Genomic DNA, 15,327 nt, shown 5'->3' on the forward strand with positions numbered 1-15,327 from the left:
CCTTAGAGGGATTATGGGATAAAGTGGGCTACGACCTGGCCCTACTGTGCTTTTGCCTGTTCCCCACCCCCCCAACCCACTGCTCTGGGAGAACTAGCTGTTTACCCTATTCTTTTCCACCCCCTAAATGAGATGCTTTTTACCTATGCAAATTTCAAACCAGTTCACATCTGAGCACTTTTTGTTTGTCCTCATCTTTGTGGACTGATGGCCAGATGTGGCTCTTTTTGTAATTCTGGGTCACCTTTTGGAGATGAGCATGGCTCCTACCTAGATCTTTAGGGGAGGGACTATCCATTAGACTTCTAATTTGTTTTTCCTAGGTGGCATCATCTGGTAAGTACTTGATAATTGCATACTTGATTATTTTGCATGACTATTTATGTTTGTAGAGTGGTTTGAGAGCCCTTCCTAAACCTACAGCCTATCTACTTTCCTTTGGGTATTCACGACTATGACATTTAAGGTTAAAACTTCCTCCTATTAAATTTAGAGATTTATGCCCAGATGTGTAACATTTTTTCTTTGATTTGTAGCAGAAACTTCTTTTCTAGATTCTACCTGTTCTACTTTGGCTACAGAACATAAGACAAGGCTCTCAATAATCATTGAGAAAAATCTTTATTGAGCTAAACCATCCATGAGGAAAAAAAACACACAAAACTTAAGAGTAGTTAGCTGCTTGTTACAGTGGTAAACCCAAAAACCAAACTGCACAGCAGTTTCATAATATGGAGAGTTGGGAATGGGAGAAGAGAGGATGTATGGAGAGCCTAGGCAGAGTATAGAGAAAAGTGGGACTCATACATAAGGTCGTTCTGAATGTTGGCACTTCTGGGTCTTCAGGATATCAGAATGTTAGCACCATACTTTGACAGGTATAGTAGCTGTATAGAGCTGAGGCTGTCAATCCCATTTCAGGATTAGAACTTTTTTTTTTTTAAGTGATCTCTACACCCAGTACAGGGCTCATACTCCAGACCCTGAGATCAAGAGTCAGATGCCCCTAAAACTATTTTTGACATGAAGTCTGCTGTGGATTGTAGCACAGATAAGTGCAAAAACTGGTTCAAGTGAAATTAGGGAGTTCCTTGACCAGTCTTCCCTATCCCATCGCCATGTGGTTCCCTCTCTGGAGGAACCTCCAAGAAGCACAGCTCAAAAGCCACTACTTACTTATTTAGATGGGTTTCTTTTCTGCTTTTGTTCAATTTTCAGAATTCTTGAAATAGTGGTTTTTCTCTAAAATTGTTATTAAATTTCAGTCACATGTGAAATCATGATTTAGGTATAGTTTGGTTATAACAATGTAATTTAGAGCTTCACAGGTTTCCATCAATGCTGTAGTATTCTAAAGGGAATCTTTTAAAGAAGATAACACATCTATTTGAGAAACAGTTCACAAAGGGTCTGACAGAGGGAGCTCATAATCTTCAAAGCAACTCCTTCTGCAGGTAGAGAAGTGTTGAAATATTTCTCTTGATATTAAAGTTCTAAACTGCTTCTTTATGATGTCTGTGAAAGTGGTTCTCCACATACCTGAGGGATAGGATGTAACTCCAGTAGTAACGGCTAGCTGTAGCAATTACTTCCGTCAGGCCTAGGAAGGAGGACAGGATGGGCCCTAACAGAGTACCAGGTGTATGTATGATTGGCAGTGTCTCAACCCCTCGTTTTGATATACTGGTATGTGAACTATCCTCCCTTGCCTCCAAAATTGTAGATGCTTATCATTTATAGTACTGTCCTTGGGGGGCCATAAGTCCTGTTCCTTGCACACATAATAGCCTTTTATTGATAATAAAGGCAGTCTCCATGGCTTCCAAGTATTTCCTTCTCTGGACTAGAGAGCACCAGGTCCTCTGAGATGAGAATTATCTTTTACTTCTTTTCCAGATTCCTTTCATGTCCTAGAATTTGATTTTTAGAGTTTTCTGAGATGTAAATCCTAATCAAAAGGATCCCTAGTCTACTTTAATGCCTTAGACTTAGGTTATGGATTCCTGCTGCAGGAACTTGGATTCTTTAGTTCTGGTCATAACCTTTCCCCATATTCCCACGCCAAAGACACGTACACCATACATTAAGGGGCACCATAGGTTTTTTTGTATATATGGTTTTTGGTGTTTAGTTGTTTTTTTGTTTGTGGGAGTTTTTTTGTTTTTGGTTTTTTTGGAGGGGGGAGATTTATTTTAGAGAGAGTGAGCATGAGTGGGAGGTGCAGGGGAAGAGAGAGAATCTGAAGCGGACTCCATGCTGAGCTTGGAGCCCGCTGCAGGGCTTGATCTCACAACCCTGAGATCATGACCTGAGCCAAAACCAAGAGTTGGCTGCTTAACTGATGGTGCCCCCCCAGTTGTGCCCAGTTTTTCTTTTTACATGTGGTAGCATGTAAAAAAGGGAGGGGCCGACAAAGGAATGAAGGTTAGGGGTGGGGGTGACTGCCAGAAATCAAAGCTTTGATGAGCTGCCTTAATCCTTTGATAATACAAATCTCACGTCCTAATTTTCGTATCAGGAGTTTCACCACGAAATAGTCTTGAAGTCTTAACCCCTGAAGTTCCTGGTGAGAGAGACCGTGGAAACTGCATCACGTCCTTACAGCTGCACCCAAAGGGCTGGGCCACTCTCCTTCGGTGCTCAAGCAACACTGATGATCAGGAGGTAGGAGCAGCAGCATTCCATTCTCAGCGGGGCTGACGGAATAGCCGCTGCTGTGCGTGCTCCTGGTCCCTTTATCCCTTGAACCCCTCCTTCCTCTCCAGCCTCCTCTCCGGGTTTAAATACTTTAAACCAGTATCAGCTCAGATTGTGTCCAGCTTCTTCATTCTTGCCCCCTTCATCTGCCACATGCCCTGTACATAGTGAACTTCAGATGGGAGATGCTGCAGCCAAGCTGGCTAAATGTAAGGTTTTGCTAAGCCAATTGAGTTTTAGAATTTGCTTTTTTTAAAAACCAAGGGAGGAGTTTCTGGTGTCTGGTCGGTTAAGTGTCCGCCTTCAGCTCAGGTCATGATTCCAGGATCCTGGGGTCGAGTCCCAATCAAGCTCCTTTCTCAGCAGGGAGTCTGCTTTTCCCTCTCCCTCTGCTCCTCCCCACTGCTCATGCTGACTCTCAAATAAATAAAATTAATTAATTAGTAAAACCACCAGCAGAACCTGGAGAAAGACTAAACTGATGACTAGGGGAAAGGGCCTTATATCACCTCATGCATGACTCATCACTCTGGAAAGCAGGAGTCTTTTGAGGATCTCACTGGCTCTAGAAGTCACAACTGAAAAGAGACAAGGACCTTTGAAGTGTGTAGGAGGAGAGCTATTTTAGGCTTAGATGTCTAAACTTCAGAATATTTTAAGTATCAAAATTGTTACTTTCACAAAAGGGAATTATTACCACAGACGTCACAGCAGCCTGAGGGAATAAAAGGCATTAGTCATAGTATGTCATAGCACACAGAATAACCTTGGCTTCTGAAGATAAGGTGTGGGGCCTACACATTTTAGTAGATGGGAGAGGGGTAGCAGTCATCTGATTTCTTGCAACAATTCTGTGGCTTTGGCAGTCTGTTGAGTTTTTTACAAAAGGAAATATTTAGCATTATTTGGGGCTCTGTAACTTTGGTTTCTCTCTCTTCTCTCCCCTTAGTGGACTTGTGTCTATGAATTCCAAGAAGGAGCTCCCGTGCGACCTGTCTCACCTCGCTGTTCTCTACGACTAACTCATTATATTGAAGAAGCCAATGTAGGCAGGGGTTATATCAAAGAACTTTGCTTCAGCCCTGATGGGCGAATGGTCTCTTCCCCACATGGCTACGGGATTCGCTTGTTGGGATTTGACAAACAGTGCAGTGAACTTATAGACTGTTTGCCCAAAGAAGCCAGTCCCCTGCGGGTGATCCGTTCTCTGTACTCTCATAATGACGTGGTACTGACGACGAAGTTCTCTCCAACACATTGTCAGATTGCCTCAGGGTGCCTTAGCGGACGGGTTTCTTTGTATCAGCCAAAGTTTTAGGCACAACTTACATCAAATAAGGAACTCTTCTGGTGTTTGACTCATAAATTACTTCAATTTAGGTGAAGTATTTCCTTTTTAGAAGATCTTAAAAGTTTGGGTCAAGATCCCGATTATTATGGGTCCACGAACACACCTGTGACCTGAGGACTTGGCTGTCCGGTATCGTAGGGGCCTCGCCAAGTTAGACTCTACGCAGCAGCAGCTTTTGCCGCATTCCTCTGCTCCTGCTCGTCTGTGCCACCTAAACTTCGGTTCTTCTGGTTATTTTGCATGGTAGCTCTTGTCAAATTTCTTCATTTCTTTCCTTGTTTTTTTGATTTCGGTGTGAATTTTGCGGGCATCTGGCAGGAGTTATGGCGGGGTTAGGAGAAACCCGTGACACTATATTGAATAAACCCAGAAGTCCCATGTCAGCATACTGGTCATTGAAAAAGAAATTCCATCTTAATCAGTATACTTGGCCTTTTAAAGTTGCTGTTATGTTTCTCTATAATGAGCACAGATAATGGCATTATTCTTGTAACTGTTAGTCTTACAACAAAAATGTCTTCTGAGTTTCCTGTTAAAATTATACATATTTTTTCCACCGTGAAGGGAATTTTATTGTAAAACTCTAGAAAAAATAACTGCCACCTCTCTTTGTAATTTCCTTATATGAATTTAAAAATCTCTAGCATGTGTCCTTATTTGGTATTTTGTTCCTCTCAACAGCATTTAGAAAGGAAAACAGGAGAAGGAGTGGGCTTTGGTCATTTCTGTTGTATACAGGAGGATTCACTGAGTTAGTATACTATCTGGTCAGAGTGATGAGAACCATGTGGCTTAGAATTTGTTTTCTCTGCCAGACTATTTGACTCACACAGGGTGACTTGTTATGGTATTAGGGTGGAGGGGAGATTGAGAGGAAAGAGGTGGTATTTTCTTCATCTTTACTCCTTGAGCCAGGGGCACAAGCTTGACCCTTAGCATTAGGGAGGGGTGAGCTGCAGTCCTCTGCAAGCCGCAACCTAACTACAGTAGTCAGCAACTTGGATGTCAAGACAAAGAGCTGACGTGAAGACCTCTTATATTCTGTTACGGAACACAGCAAGCTGGGTCAGTCATAGGGCTGACTGGCCTGCTGAAGTAAGCAGCTTTCTTCTAGTCTCCACTTGGAATGATATTATATTTAGAAAGGATCCACCAGAGGCTGGAGTAATTTAAGCCACATGCTAGCTCGTTCCCTCTCAGATCACATTCTCTTAGGCCGTGGTTCTCAGATAATAGGGTGTGTTACAGTTGTTCAGGAGCTTGTGGAAAACAGAAACCTGGCCCTCACCTTAGGTTCTGATTCAGTCAGGGAGATGACAGAATCTGGGGGTTTTTTGGGGTTTGGTTTTTTTTTGGAATCTGTTTTTAATAGGAACCTCTAGTAACCTTTATTCAGGTGGTTCCTAGATCAGAGTTTGAAAAACACTACCTTAAACATCAGTAAGTACTTCCGTACCTTTCAGGTGGTTAACTCCCAGAAGGTGTTTTAATTATTTAAAAAAAAAGTAAGCAAATGAAATCCATTAGAGGTAGAAAATGTAATCAATCTCATCATCAAATGAATGAGAAAAGTTAAGTGACTTGCCTAAAGTCATCTTACAAAATTAGTGGCAGAGCCAGAACTTGAATTCAAGTCTCCTAATTCCTTGCTCAGGGCAATTTCTACTGTATTATGCTGGCTGTTAAAACAATGATTTATGAACACTTTATCTTGTCTTTAAGTTGTATTATTGTGACTACCCTTAAACTGGCTGATAGATTGAAAAACGCAAGGGAGTAGATGCTAAGAATTCCGGCCCTAAGAAGAAAAGAATCCCAAATCTTATAGAAATATTTAAGCAACCCAAACATATGAATAAAAATGACATTTTTTTTTTTGGTAGAACCTACCAGACAGCCATTCACACACGTGTGCAGAGGTTGCATACATCTCCCTTGGAACAATCTTGGCTCTAGGACAAATTTTAACAATTAGATCATTTTACCATGGATGTTAAAAAGAATTTGAAATTTTTAGCCATCAAGAAAATTACTACAAAGTATAATGTAAACATTGGTTTGCCATAAATTTTTTTAAATGCCCACATATGTAAAGGAAAATAAAGTTTTGGAGGCAAAAGTACCCAATCTTAATACTCAAAACAAGCTACTGAGTACAGTGATTCTGTTGATGAAACAAAGATTCCGTATATTGCATCCCCTCTGGAGAGAGTTGCATGTCGGATGCTGGCCCCACGTGTCGCCCAACTCAGTTTCAGTCCATGATTCTTCAGCCATTATAGTTTCTATGGTGTCAGTCTACACACTTTACTACTAACCCTCACTCACAAATTACCTTGCAAGGTAGGTGACATGAGCACCAAATTACTTTGGAAGAAATGGAGGGTCTGAAAGGTTGAGTCAGAGCTGGCACTGGGCGGCAGGGGGCGGAGAGCAACACTGGGATTTAAACCCAGCTGCTTCAGTCCAGAGCCTGGGTGCTTATTACTCCACCACTTTGCCCTTTTGTTTATAAAGATGGGAAAATGGCCTGTTAATTTGTTTAGCATCCTCTGTAAATTCTTTATTACAGAGCTGACTTACCTTCTGCACCATGCAAGAGAACATTTATAAGAATGAAAATTTCCATTAGAATTAGTACCATAAACTGCAGGGCATACATAGAGTCCACTCCTAACTGAAAGACTTCGAGCAGGATATGCAGCTGTAAAGTAAAGAAAAATGTGGGATAAATAGCTTTGTTTAAAAATAGAGCCACACAGATGAGAATTAAAAATTAGCAAACTCGACAAAACCACCGTTGTCCTCTTCTTGAGGTCGGCTGTGATCAAAACATCATGAGGGGGATATTAATCCAGGAATCATAGGGCATTAGGAATGCTAGACTCTTGGAGGAACCTGCATCTTAAAATTTCAAGGTCTCATTTCACTTAAGAGCATAAAGTCTAATCTGGGGTTTTTTTACTCTAAATTTTATTTAGTCATTTTTATTCATGATAACTGGTAAATATATTATAAATGGTAATGTGGTATAGTTGTTGGTAAATGTAGTATAAATTATACTTGTTTTAAAAACCTTTCTACAGGGGCGCCTGGCTGGCTCAGTAGAGCACGCAACTCTTGACCTTGGGGTCATGAGTTTGAGCCCCTTCTTGAGGGGCAGACTCTACCTAAAAAAAATATCTCGAAAATAAGCTCTCTACAGAAATGCTATGTTAACTAAGTTTAGGAACATCAAATATTTAGTAGTTCCTTATCTTTAATTGTGAAAATGAAGTGGCTAAAGCAGACAAGACCTCTCTCAATCTGTTGAAAATGTATCTGATTTTTTTTCTCAGAAGCCCAAGGTACATGTATATTTTGTTATTTCTCCTTATTACATCCAAGATAAGGCTTTACCAAAAATTTTAGGAAAACAAGCAAGGATAAGGTTCCCAACTCCTATCTAGAACCAAGATCACATTATGTCATGGTTAAAGTTTTGTTTTCCAGGAAGTGCAATATAGGAAAAACACTGAGAATCTGTTAGAAGCCTGGTGTTTCCCATATCAGTCCGAATGTGGTACTGGCATCCACAAGCATCTGTTAAAGCTTCTGTTTAGCAGGAGAAAGAGTCCGGTAACACTGATGACAATCATCCCCATTTAAAATGACCAGCAACCACAGGCAGCTGTGAAAATTCACTCAGTAATAGCCAGTGCTGGTCATGAAAGAAAGCATATATATGAATTTTTGGATAACTAATGTATATATCTTAAGTGCCAAAATTTAAAACTTGTAAATTATTTTTGATGCAAGTCTTTCAGCTATGTTAGTATACCTCCCTGCCTTCTTGAACAGCATGCTCGGTATAATTCACTTTTTCATAACGAAAAGTAAAAGTTATATTCATGTGTTATTATAAATACCCAATGAGTTCTGATGTATGTAAAACACTTCATAAAATGTAAAGGGCTATAACAAGTATGAGTTTATATCAGTTATTATAAAGTGATTCCCTCGGCCCTGAGGTATATATAATCATTTGCTTCAGGTTGCTTGGATTTGGGGATTTTTTTTATTTAAAAATTTTTCTGTGTGCTAAGTGGCTTGTTCTGTCTCCTACCACAGTTTCCACATGCCTGCCTCTAACAGGCTGGCATATGTGCTGTGTTCTTCTGCTCCGAGCTGGGACAAGAGGTCACCAGGCCTGCTTAGCGTTTAAAGAGCTGCACAAGCCCTGCGTGCACAGTCTCTGGGACCACCAGCTCTCTGACAGGTTCACCATAACGGGGGGAAAGCCTAGGCTAGTGATCGTTTCAGCTGCCGCCAAGGAAAATACTATGGACAAAGGATGCTGCTAGATGAAGGAATGAACGGCAATGCACCAAAGTACAGCCAAGTAACAACAAAGGCTCTGTATTTGCACAAGGATCCTTCATATTTGTTTTTTAAAAAAGAAGAATGGGGGGGAGGGGAAACAGTGAAAATAAATCCAGATAGACTTGAGTATTTTTGATGCCATTAAACTTGGTCAATAACCATTAAAATACATGTTTAAATTACCACACACTGTTACAAAGGCAATTTTCATCTCATTACAGAATAAGATCATACCAAATTTATACCCCAAGAATTTCTCCTGTTCAAATGACAACAGAAATAATCAAAAGGAAAGTCTCAAATTTACCTGTATGCTGCTTTAGTTTTAAATGAATTAATAATGGAAATACCAGTTTTATCAAAAGCTCCAAGGAACACATCTCACATATGCACAACTTGTATATGTACGTGTATATAAATGTTAACTATAAATGAAATGTCATCCAGAGACAATAAAATAATTTTAAAATTTAAATCTTGTTCATAGTATTTAAAATCTAATTTTTTCAGCTTTCCTAAGTTTCTTCCTTATGTCAATTTCATGTTTTCTACATTAAACGTTGGCTATTCGATTTTCACTGCATCTTCCGTTTCTAAAACGTGCTTTCTGGTAAAGTCTAGATTCATATTTTTAGGAAAGTTGGCAATGTTCCAGATAATACCCTAGACACCAGGAAGTTTTCTCACTAGGTTCTGAGGTACTGTTAAGTTCTTCCGTTAGACTGTAAGCTCCTTGCGGGCAGGGACTGACTTTTCTTGCATCCCCAGTGCCCAGTACAGGAGCCAACATAGTAGTGCAATAAATTTCTTGTTGCAGGAATCAAATGAACCTTAGCCATATGTGGCCTTGAATTTCCGTGAAGCCAGAATGTGATGTGCAAATAGAGAAATCTTCATCAGAGTAAGATTTTGTTCTGACCACAGGTCAGAAAAACTAAGCATTTCTCATTGATTTGGAAAACTGCAAAACTCAATTTTTCATTCACCAAACATTGAATCCCTACTATATGCCTTGTCCAGTCTAACGAGGGACTCAAGGGACAAGGATAACAAAGACTGTAGCACGGGCTTCATGGTTTGTGACCAGTACAGGCATACAAGGCCCTGCAGTGAGAAAAGCCTCACGCTTGGTGTAAGGTTCTGTTCGATCCATCTTAAAATTCTTAATTTTTTGAGCAAGGGGCCCACATTTCTATTTTGCACTGGGCTTCCAAATTAGATAGCTGATCCTGCTCTGATATTACCATGCTGACATGGTGGGAACAATAAGAATTATAGTATCTTTTATCTCCTGTCCAGTAAAGATACTCACATTCATTGAAAACTAGCCATAAAGTGAATGATTTTGTAAAATAACTTCTAAATTCTAAAATTAAAACTCCCTCCCTCCCACAAATTTTTTCCACAGATCTTCATTTCACAATTAGGAAAGTTTTATAAACTGTACTAGGCTTTTACTGTTTCAGTTGAATTCTCTTGAGGTTTTCATGTGGATGAATGTAGAGTTGTAGGTGATTTTAGCTACATACATACATACCTAATGCAACTTTAAGGTTTCAGTAAAACTTTTATTAATATATGCACTGAATGTCTTGGTGTAAGTCTACCTCATAATATGCTTTTTAAAAAAATAAATGCTACTTTGAAACATTTGACACATTTTTTTCTGTAGTTAACCTGTTTGAAAGGTTGATGGCAAGTTTGCACTTAGCAGTAGTTTGAAATTTTTATTTAAATTGCCTAGGTGTTTATTTTTAGACCAGAATCAAACATAACGTTGTGACAGAGACAGTGACTTGGTAATTCTTGTTGAGGTCATTCTAAACTTTTAAATCCTAGAACCCCTATCTGAAAAAACTGAAGAGCATGTGCTTCAGATTTTCATGTCATCTATTTATTTATATATATATACACATACATATATATGTATGTACATAGTTATACATAAAAAATGTCATCTATTTATTTATATATATATATACACATACATATATATGTATGTACATAGTTATACATTGTATTGCTCTACTATGTAAATTATAAAACACGTACAGAGAGGAAGTACATTTTAAAAGGTTAGGAGCTGTAACAATCAAAGTTCTACATTACCTCCTGCACTTCCAGGGATCACCTTATGTTCCCACGGGTATATGCACATTTTGTTTTGTGAAGGCCACCGCTCTAAAACACAGAATTGGCATTTTACACTAAAAACACATTTACTAAGATCCGATTCATTCACATCTATTCACTAATGTTCTGGATATCTACATGAATAATGTTTATATTAGAGAATTTCATAAATTCTTTATTAAGTGAAATTATATTCATATCAATAAGTATAGTGGATAAATTTTTGTCAGGCTGCACACAGATTTGTTTTCATACAGGTACACTTAGAACATGCTATTTTTCACAGTGTTCCCCTGAATGACATTTACTTGTTATATTATTTAACAGTGTGATGGTTCATTTTACTGTTTTAATTCACTAGAAAAATGACAATCATATTTGGGACACATACTTTTTAAAATAAGTCACTGATGAGAAAAACAGAGTGACTCCTTTTCAATTCAGATCATTTTGTAAATTATTTAGATAAATTGATTTAGCTAACCATAGCATTAATTACCACTATTTCAGTTACTCCTCTGACAGACTTATTTTGGGCTATTTAAAAAGTGGGTTTTTTAAGGAAACAATTATTTGGCATGGTTTAATGCTAATAAATTACTGATTTATATTAGTTTCCTATTACTGATGTAACAAATTACCTACCACAAGTTCAGTGGTTAAAAGACATATTTGGGGCACCTGGGTGGCTCAGTCAGTTAAGCCTCTGCCTTCGGCTCAGGTCATGATCTCAGGGTCCTAGAATCGGGCCCTGCATGGGGTTCTCTGCTCAGCAGGGAGCCTGCTTCCCACCCCCCCCCTCTGCCTGCCTCTTTGCCTACTTGTGATCTCTGTCAAATAAATAAATAAAATCTTAAAAAAAAAAAAACCTGTAAATTTACAACAAAACAACACAAATTTGGGCTCTGTGGCTTAGTTCGTACAGCATGGGACTCTCCATCTCTGGGTCATAAGTCTCAAACCCCATGTTGGGCAGAGAGTTTACTTAAAAAATAACACATACACCCACAAACACAAATTCGTATCCACTGAGTTTCCCTCCAGGCCCTCCCCTTCTGGCACAATGCATGAAAAGTGGTGCTCTGACTCCAGCGCATGCCAGAGACCTTGTTAAAATACAGATTGCTGGTTCTATACTGAGTTTCTGATTTCAAAGGTCTGGAGTGGGAGGCCCCCATTTTGCACTTCTAACCAGTTCCTAGTTGATGCTGGATGTCTGGACACCACGATTTGAGACCTACGAATATAGAAATTGTAGTTAGGGGGGCACCTGGGTGGCTCAGTCGGTTGAGCAGCTGACTCTTGGTTTCTGCTCAGGTCAGTATCTCATGGTGGTGGGATGGAGCCTGGCTTGGCCTCCTGCACTGAATGTGGAACCCACTTGAGATTCTCTTTCTGCCCCTGCCTCTTCCCTGCCCCTGCCTCTTCCCTGCCCCCACATGTGTGTGCACACATTCTCTCACTTCAAAAAAAAAAAAAAAAAGAAAGAAAGAAAGAAAGAAAGAAAGAAAAGAAAACGCAGTTAGGGTTTAATTCTTCATGGAAGACAGATCCTAGGATCTCTGTGTAGATAAAGGAAGCCAATTTAGAGAACATTTCTTTTTTAAAGAGAACAGCTTAATTCTGGAGGCTACCAAAGACGGACAACGGTCTGTCCGTCGGTACACCATTCTCAGTACACTGTCGGGGGCACTCCATCGGTGAGAGCTGAGACTCCCCCAGTGTAATGCGATGCGTAGGTCAGCGGGCAGTAGGTTAAGTAAGACCACCGTACCTTCTCGGGGACAGACCTGGTGCTGCGTGGCTTCTCTTCTAACTCCGAGAGAGGAGCGCTGCCACAGAACACACGCGCTGCTGTGCTGTCGAGAGCTGTAACCGTTGCTCACAACAAATCCAGAAAACGAACACCTGAAACTTACCAGGGCGCGCACACCTTAGAACAGCTTTTAAAACCTTTTCTGGGGACACAGTGGTCTCCACTGAAAGCACCTGAACCACGGATACGCTGGACTGCTGCGCTGACATGAATTCACAAAAGCCCTTCACTATAATAAAAGTGTAAGGGCTTACTTAAGCAGAGGGACCCATATTGTTGCAGTGAACTTAGATTGACCCTGCCCCTCCCAAAGGAATTTCCTTGCAAAGCCTAGATACAAGGGCGGGTCAGGCCAGGTGAAGACATCCAATCAGAGGGGCATGCGTATATCCACTAGGGTGAATTGAAATTCAATTGGCTGCCCGTGTGTAACCTAGCAGTTTTTTTTATGTGTGGCAGATCTAGCATGACTGTGCAGTTTTCTCTGTGTATTGCAATCTCATTGGCTACCTGTGTATAGCCCGGCTGAAAGTGCCTCTATAAAAGCTGGTTTGCGAGGCTAACAGCTGGCAGTCTCGCCGGAGCAGTAAGAGCTGTCAGCAGGAAGAGTCGTCGGAGAGCGGCCACGTCCAGAGGAACCTCATCCAGAGCAGCGTCCTCGGGGGAGTGGCCTTGCCAGAGCAGCCTCCCTCCGGGGAATAAGAGCTGTCCCCTGCAGGAGTAGGAGCTGTGAGCCTCGTCGGGAGCGGTCTCACTGGAGAAGCAAGAGCTGTGAGAGCTGTCAGCTGTAGGAGTCATCGAGAGCAGTAAGAGCTGTCCGTAAGAGCTTTAGGAGTCGACGGGAGTGGCCTTGCCAGAGCAGCCTCCCTCTCGGAGGAGTGGCCTTGCCAGAGCAGCCTCCCTCCGGGGAGTGGCCTCATCTGGGAAGCAGCCTCGTCGGCAGCAGCCTCGTCTGGAGCAGTCTCGTCCAGAGCGGCCTCGCCGGGAGCAGCGTCATGGGGAGCAGAGTCTGCGTCATCGGGGCTGTCGTCCTCGTAGTCATCATTGCCTCTTCATCGTCGGGAGCAGCCTCGTCCAGGGAGCGGCCTCGTCTGGAGTGGCCTTGTCTGGAGAGCGGCCTCGTCCAGAGTGGCCTTGTCTGGGGAGCAGCCTCATCAGGGAAGCGGCCTCGTCAGGGAGCAGCCTCATCCAGAGCAGCTTTGTCTGGAGCGGCCCTGTCGCGGTCATCGTCGTCATCTCTTCGTAAGAGACAGCCCTTACCAGTCGGTTCGATTTTCGATGCTTGGCGCGAAATAAAGCTTTGCTTGACTTTCGCTTTGCATCAGTCTCGTTCCTTTGATCACGGACCCTAACAAAAAGATCAGTTTTCAGGTAAAATGAAGACTTTTCATTGTGATAGGATTTTTTTTTAAAAGTTAAACTATCTGATCTGAAAACGCTGTATTTACTCTGAAGCACTTGTTACCTAGTCTTCCGTGTGTGCACACACGTGTGCAAGCACTCAGTGTGTGTAATGAAAAGAAGGATTTCCTGCCATTTATTGAAATGTGTAGTTCACTGGCAGGAACATCAGAATCAGAATCGCTGCCCTTGTCCTGCAAGGGGCAGGGAGCCAGACCCCTCGCCTCTGGGGCAGTCTTAAGCAGAAAGCTGGTCAGCCTGTGGCAGTCTCCGGGTGGAGGAGGGCGCTGCCGTACTTGCTCATCGGCGGGAAACGCTGCGGGCTGGCATCCCCTTCCAGCGTGGATTGCAATAGCATCCATGATTGTGTTTAGTCTAAGAAGAACACACTAAAAGAATTAAACTGGGGGCACCTGGGTGGCTCAGTCAGTTAAGTATCTGCTTTTGGTTCAGGGTCATGATCCTGGGGTCCTCGGATGGAGCCCCACGTCAGGCTCCCTGCTCAGTGGGGAGTCTGCTTGTTCCTCTCCCTCTGCCGGCAGCTCCCCCTGCTTTTGCTGTCAAATACATAAAATCTTTTAAAAAAATTAAAAATAAAAGAATTAAACTGAATCGATACAATGCAGACAACAGATAATGTGATAAAGTCCCTAATGAGTTCTCTCAGCATTTTATTATGAAAATGTTCAACATACAGCAAAGTTGAAAGGATTTTATGGTGAACACCTATTGCCCAGGATTCTACCATTATCGTTTTCCTGTTTTATCACGTATCTAATACTCTATCCATCCATCAATCCACCTTAATTTTTGATATATTTTGAATAAGTTGCAGATAGCTATAGCCATCCTCCTAAAAATTCTCAGCAATACAAATCATTAAAGCTCAGTATCTTTTTGTTTTAAAATTTCCACATGATGAAGTATACCAGTATTAATGGTACATTTGCTAAATTAAGACAAATGTCTGCACCTGTGTTACCCAAACCCCTATTGAGATGTAAATTATACCATCACCCAGAAGTTCTTTCGTAGCTCTCCCAGAGGCAACCGTTTTTTCCCCCCAGCATAGATTTGCCTCTTCTGGAAACTCACATAAATGGAATCCCACAGTATGTATTCACCATGAAGATTTTTAAAAGACACTCCTAAGAAATTCAAAGTGTCTCTGAAACAGGGAGAGCAATAGTGATAAAGACAGCATCTGAGATCAGATTATGATTCCCTCACTGATGATATTCCTTAGGAGAACCTCTGGTCTAAGGAGTCAAGGGTTAGAGTCCGTCCTCCAGTGAGTTCACGTCCTCCTGAAGGCTCCAGCACGAACATCACGGAGCACGCGCGAGGGCTGAAACAGCCATCATATGCCACAGAAGCGGGCCTCATCCAGCCTGGGAGCCAGCAGGGAATCGAGGGAGGTTTACATTTTCACTTTGGCATTTGTCTCAGGCAGCCAATGCTCTGTATTTTCTACGAACCTAGAATCTTCTAATTTAAAACTACTGTCCTTAAATGGGCAGCCTTCCAGTACTGAGCAGCGGGATGTATGGCAAATTCACCGAACAAA

The 15,327-nt window shown here is 41.5% G+C and overlaps 2 protein-coding genes across 3 annotated transcripts in view; one reads left to right on the forward strand and one right to left on the reverse strand.

The window, feature by feature from the left end:
* DCAF10 (DDB1 and CUL4 associated factor 10) overlaps positions 1 to 5,757 on the forward strand; it is a 42,964-nt gene extending 37,207 nt beyond the window's left edge. The window contains exons 6-7 of the mRNA XM_080820820.1: positions 2,519 to 2,664; positions 3,647 to 5,757. Coding sequence (XP_080676946.1) covers positions 2,519 to 2,664; positions 3,647 to 4,015 — 515 coding nt within the window. The 3' untranslated portion in view covers positions 4,016 to 5,757. The remainder of the gene's footprint in view (positions 1 to 2,518; positions 2,665 to 3,646) is intronic.
* LOC308353790 (uncharacterized protein) lies at positions 2,175 to 12,668 on the reverse strand. 2 transcript variants are annotated; one of them, XR_013967811.1, is made up of 5 exons: positions 12,318 to 12,668; positions 10,520 to 10,591; positions 6,632 to 6,752; positions 5,939 to 6,000; positions 2,175 to 4,399 (listed from the first exon to the last, which is right to left on the reverse strand). XR_013967811.1 is itself a non-coding variant. In XM_080820821.1 (5 exons), exons 1-5 carry the CDS (start codon positions 12,566 to 12,568, stop codon positions 4,302 to 4,304), a joined length of 459 nt encoding a protein of 152 aa, XP_080676947.1. In that variant the 5' UTR covers positions 12,569 to 12,668; the 3' UTR covers positions 2,175 to 4,301. The 2 variants fall into 2 exon arrangements, 1 of the variants encoding a protein (XP_080676947.1); XM_080820821.1 differs by having other exon boundaries at positions 12,463 to 12,668.
* Positions 12,669 to 15,327: the final 2,659 nt, after the last annotated feature.

Source organism: Martes martes, assembly GCF_963455335.1.
Source record: "Martes martes genome assembly, chromosome: 12".
Lineage (NCBI taxonomy): Eukaryota > Metazoa > Chordata > Mammalia > Carnivora > Mustelidae > Martes > Martes martes.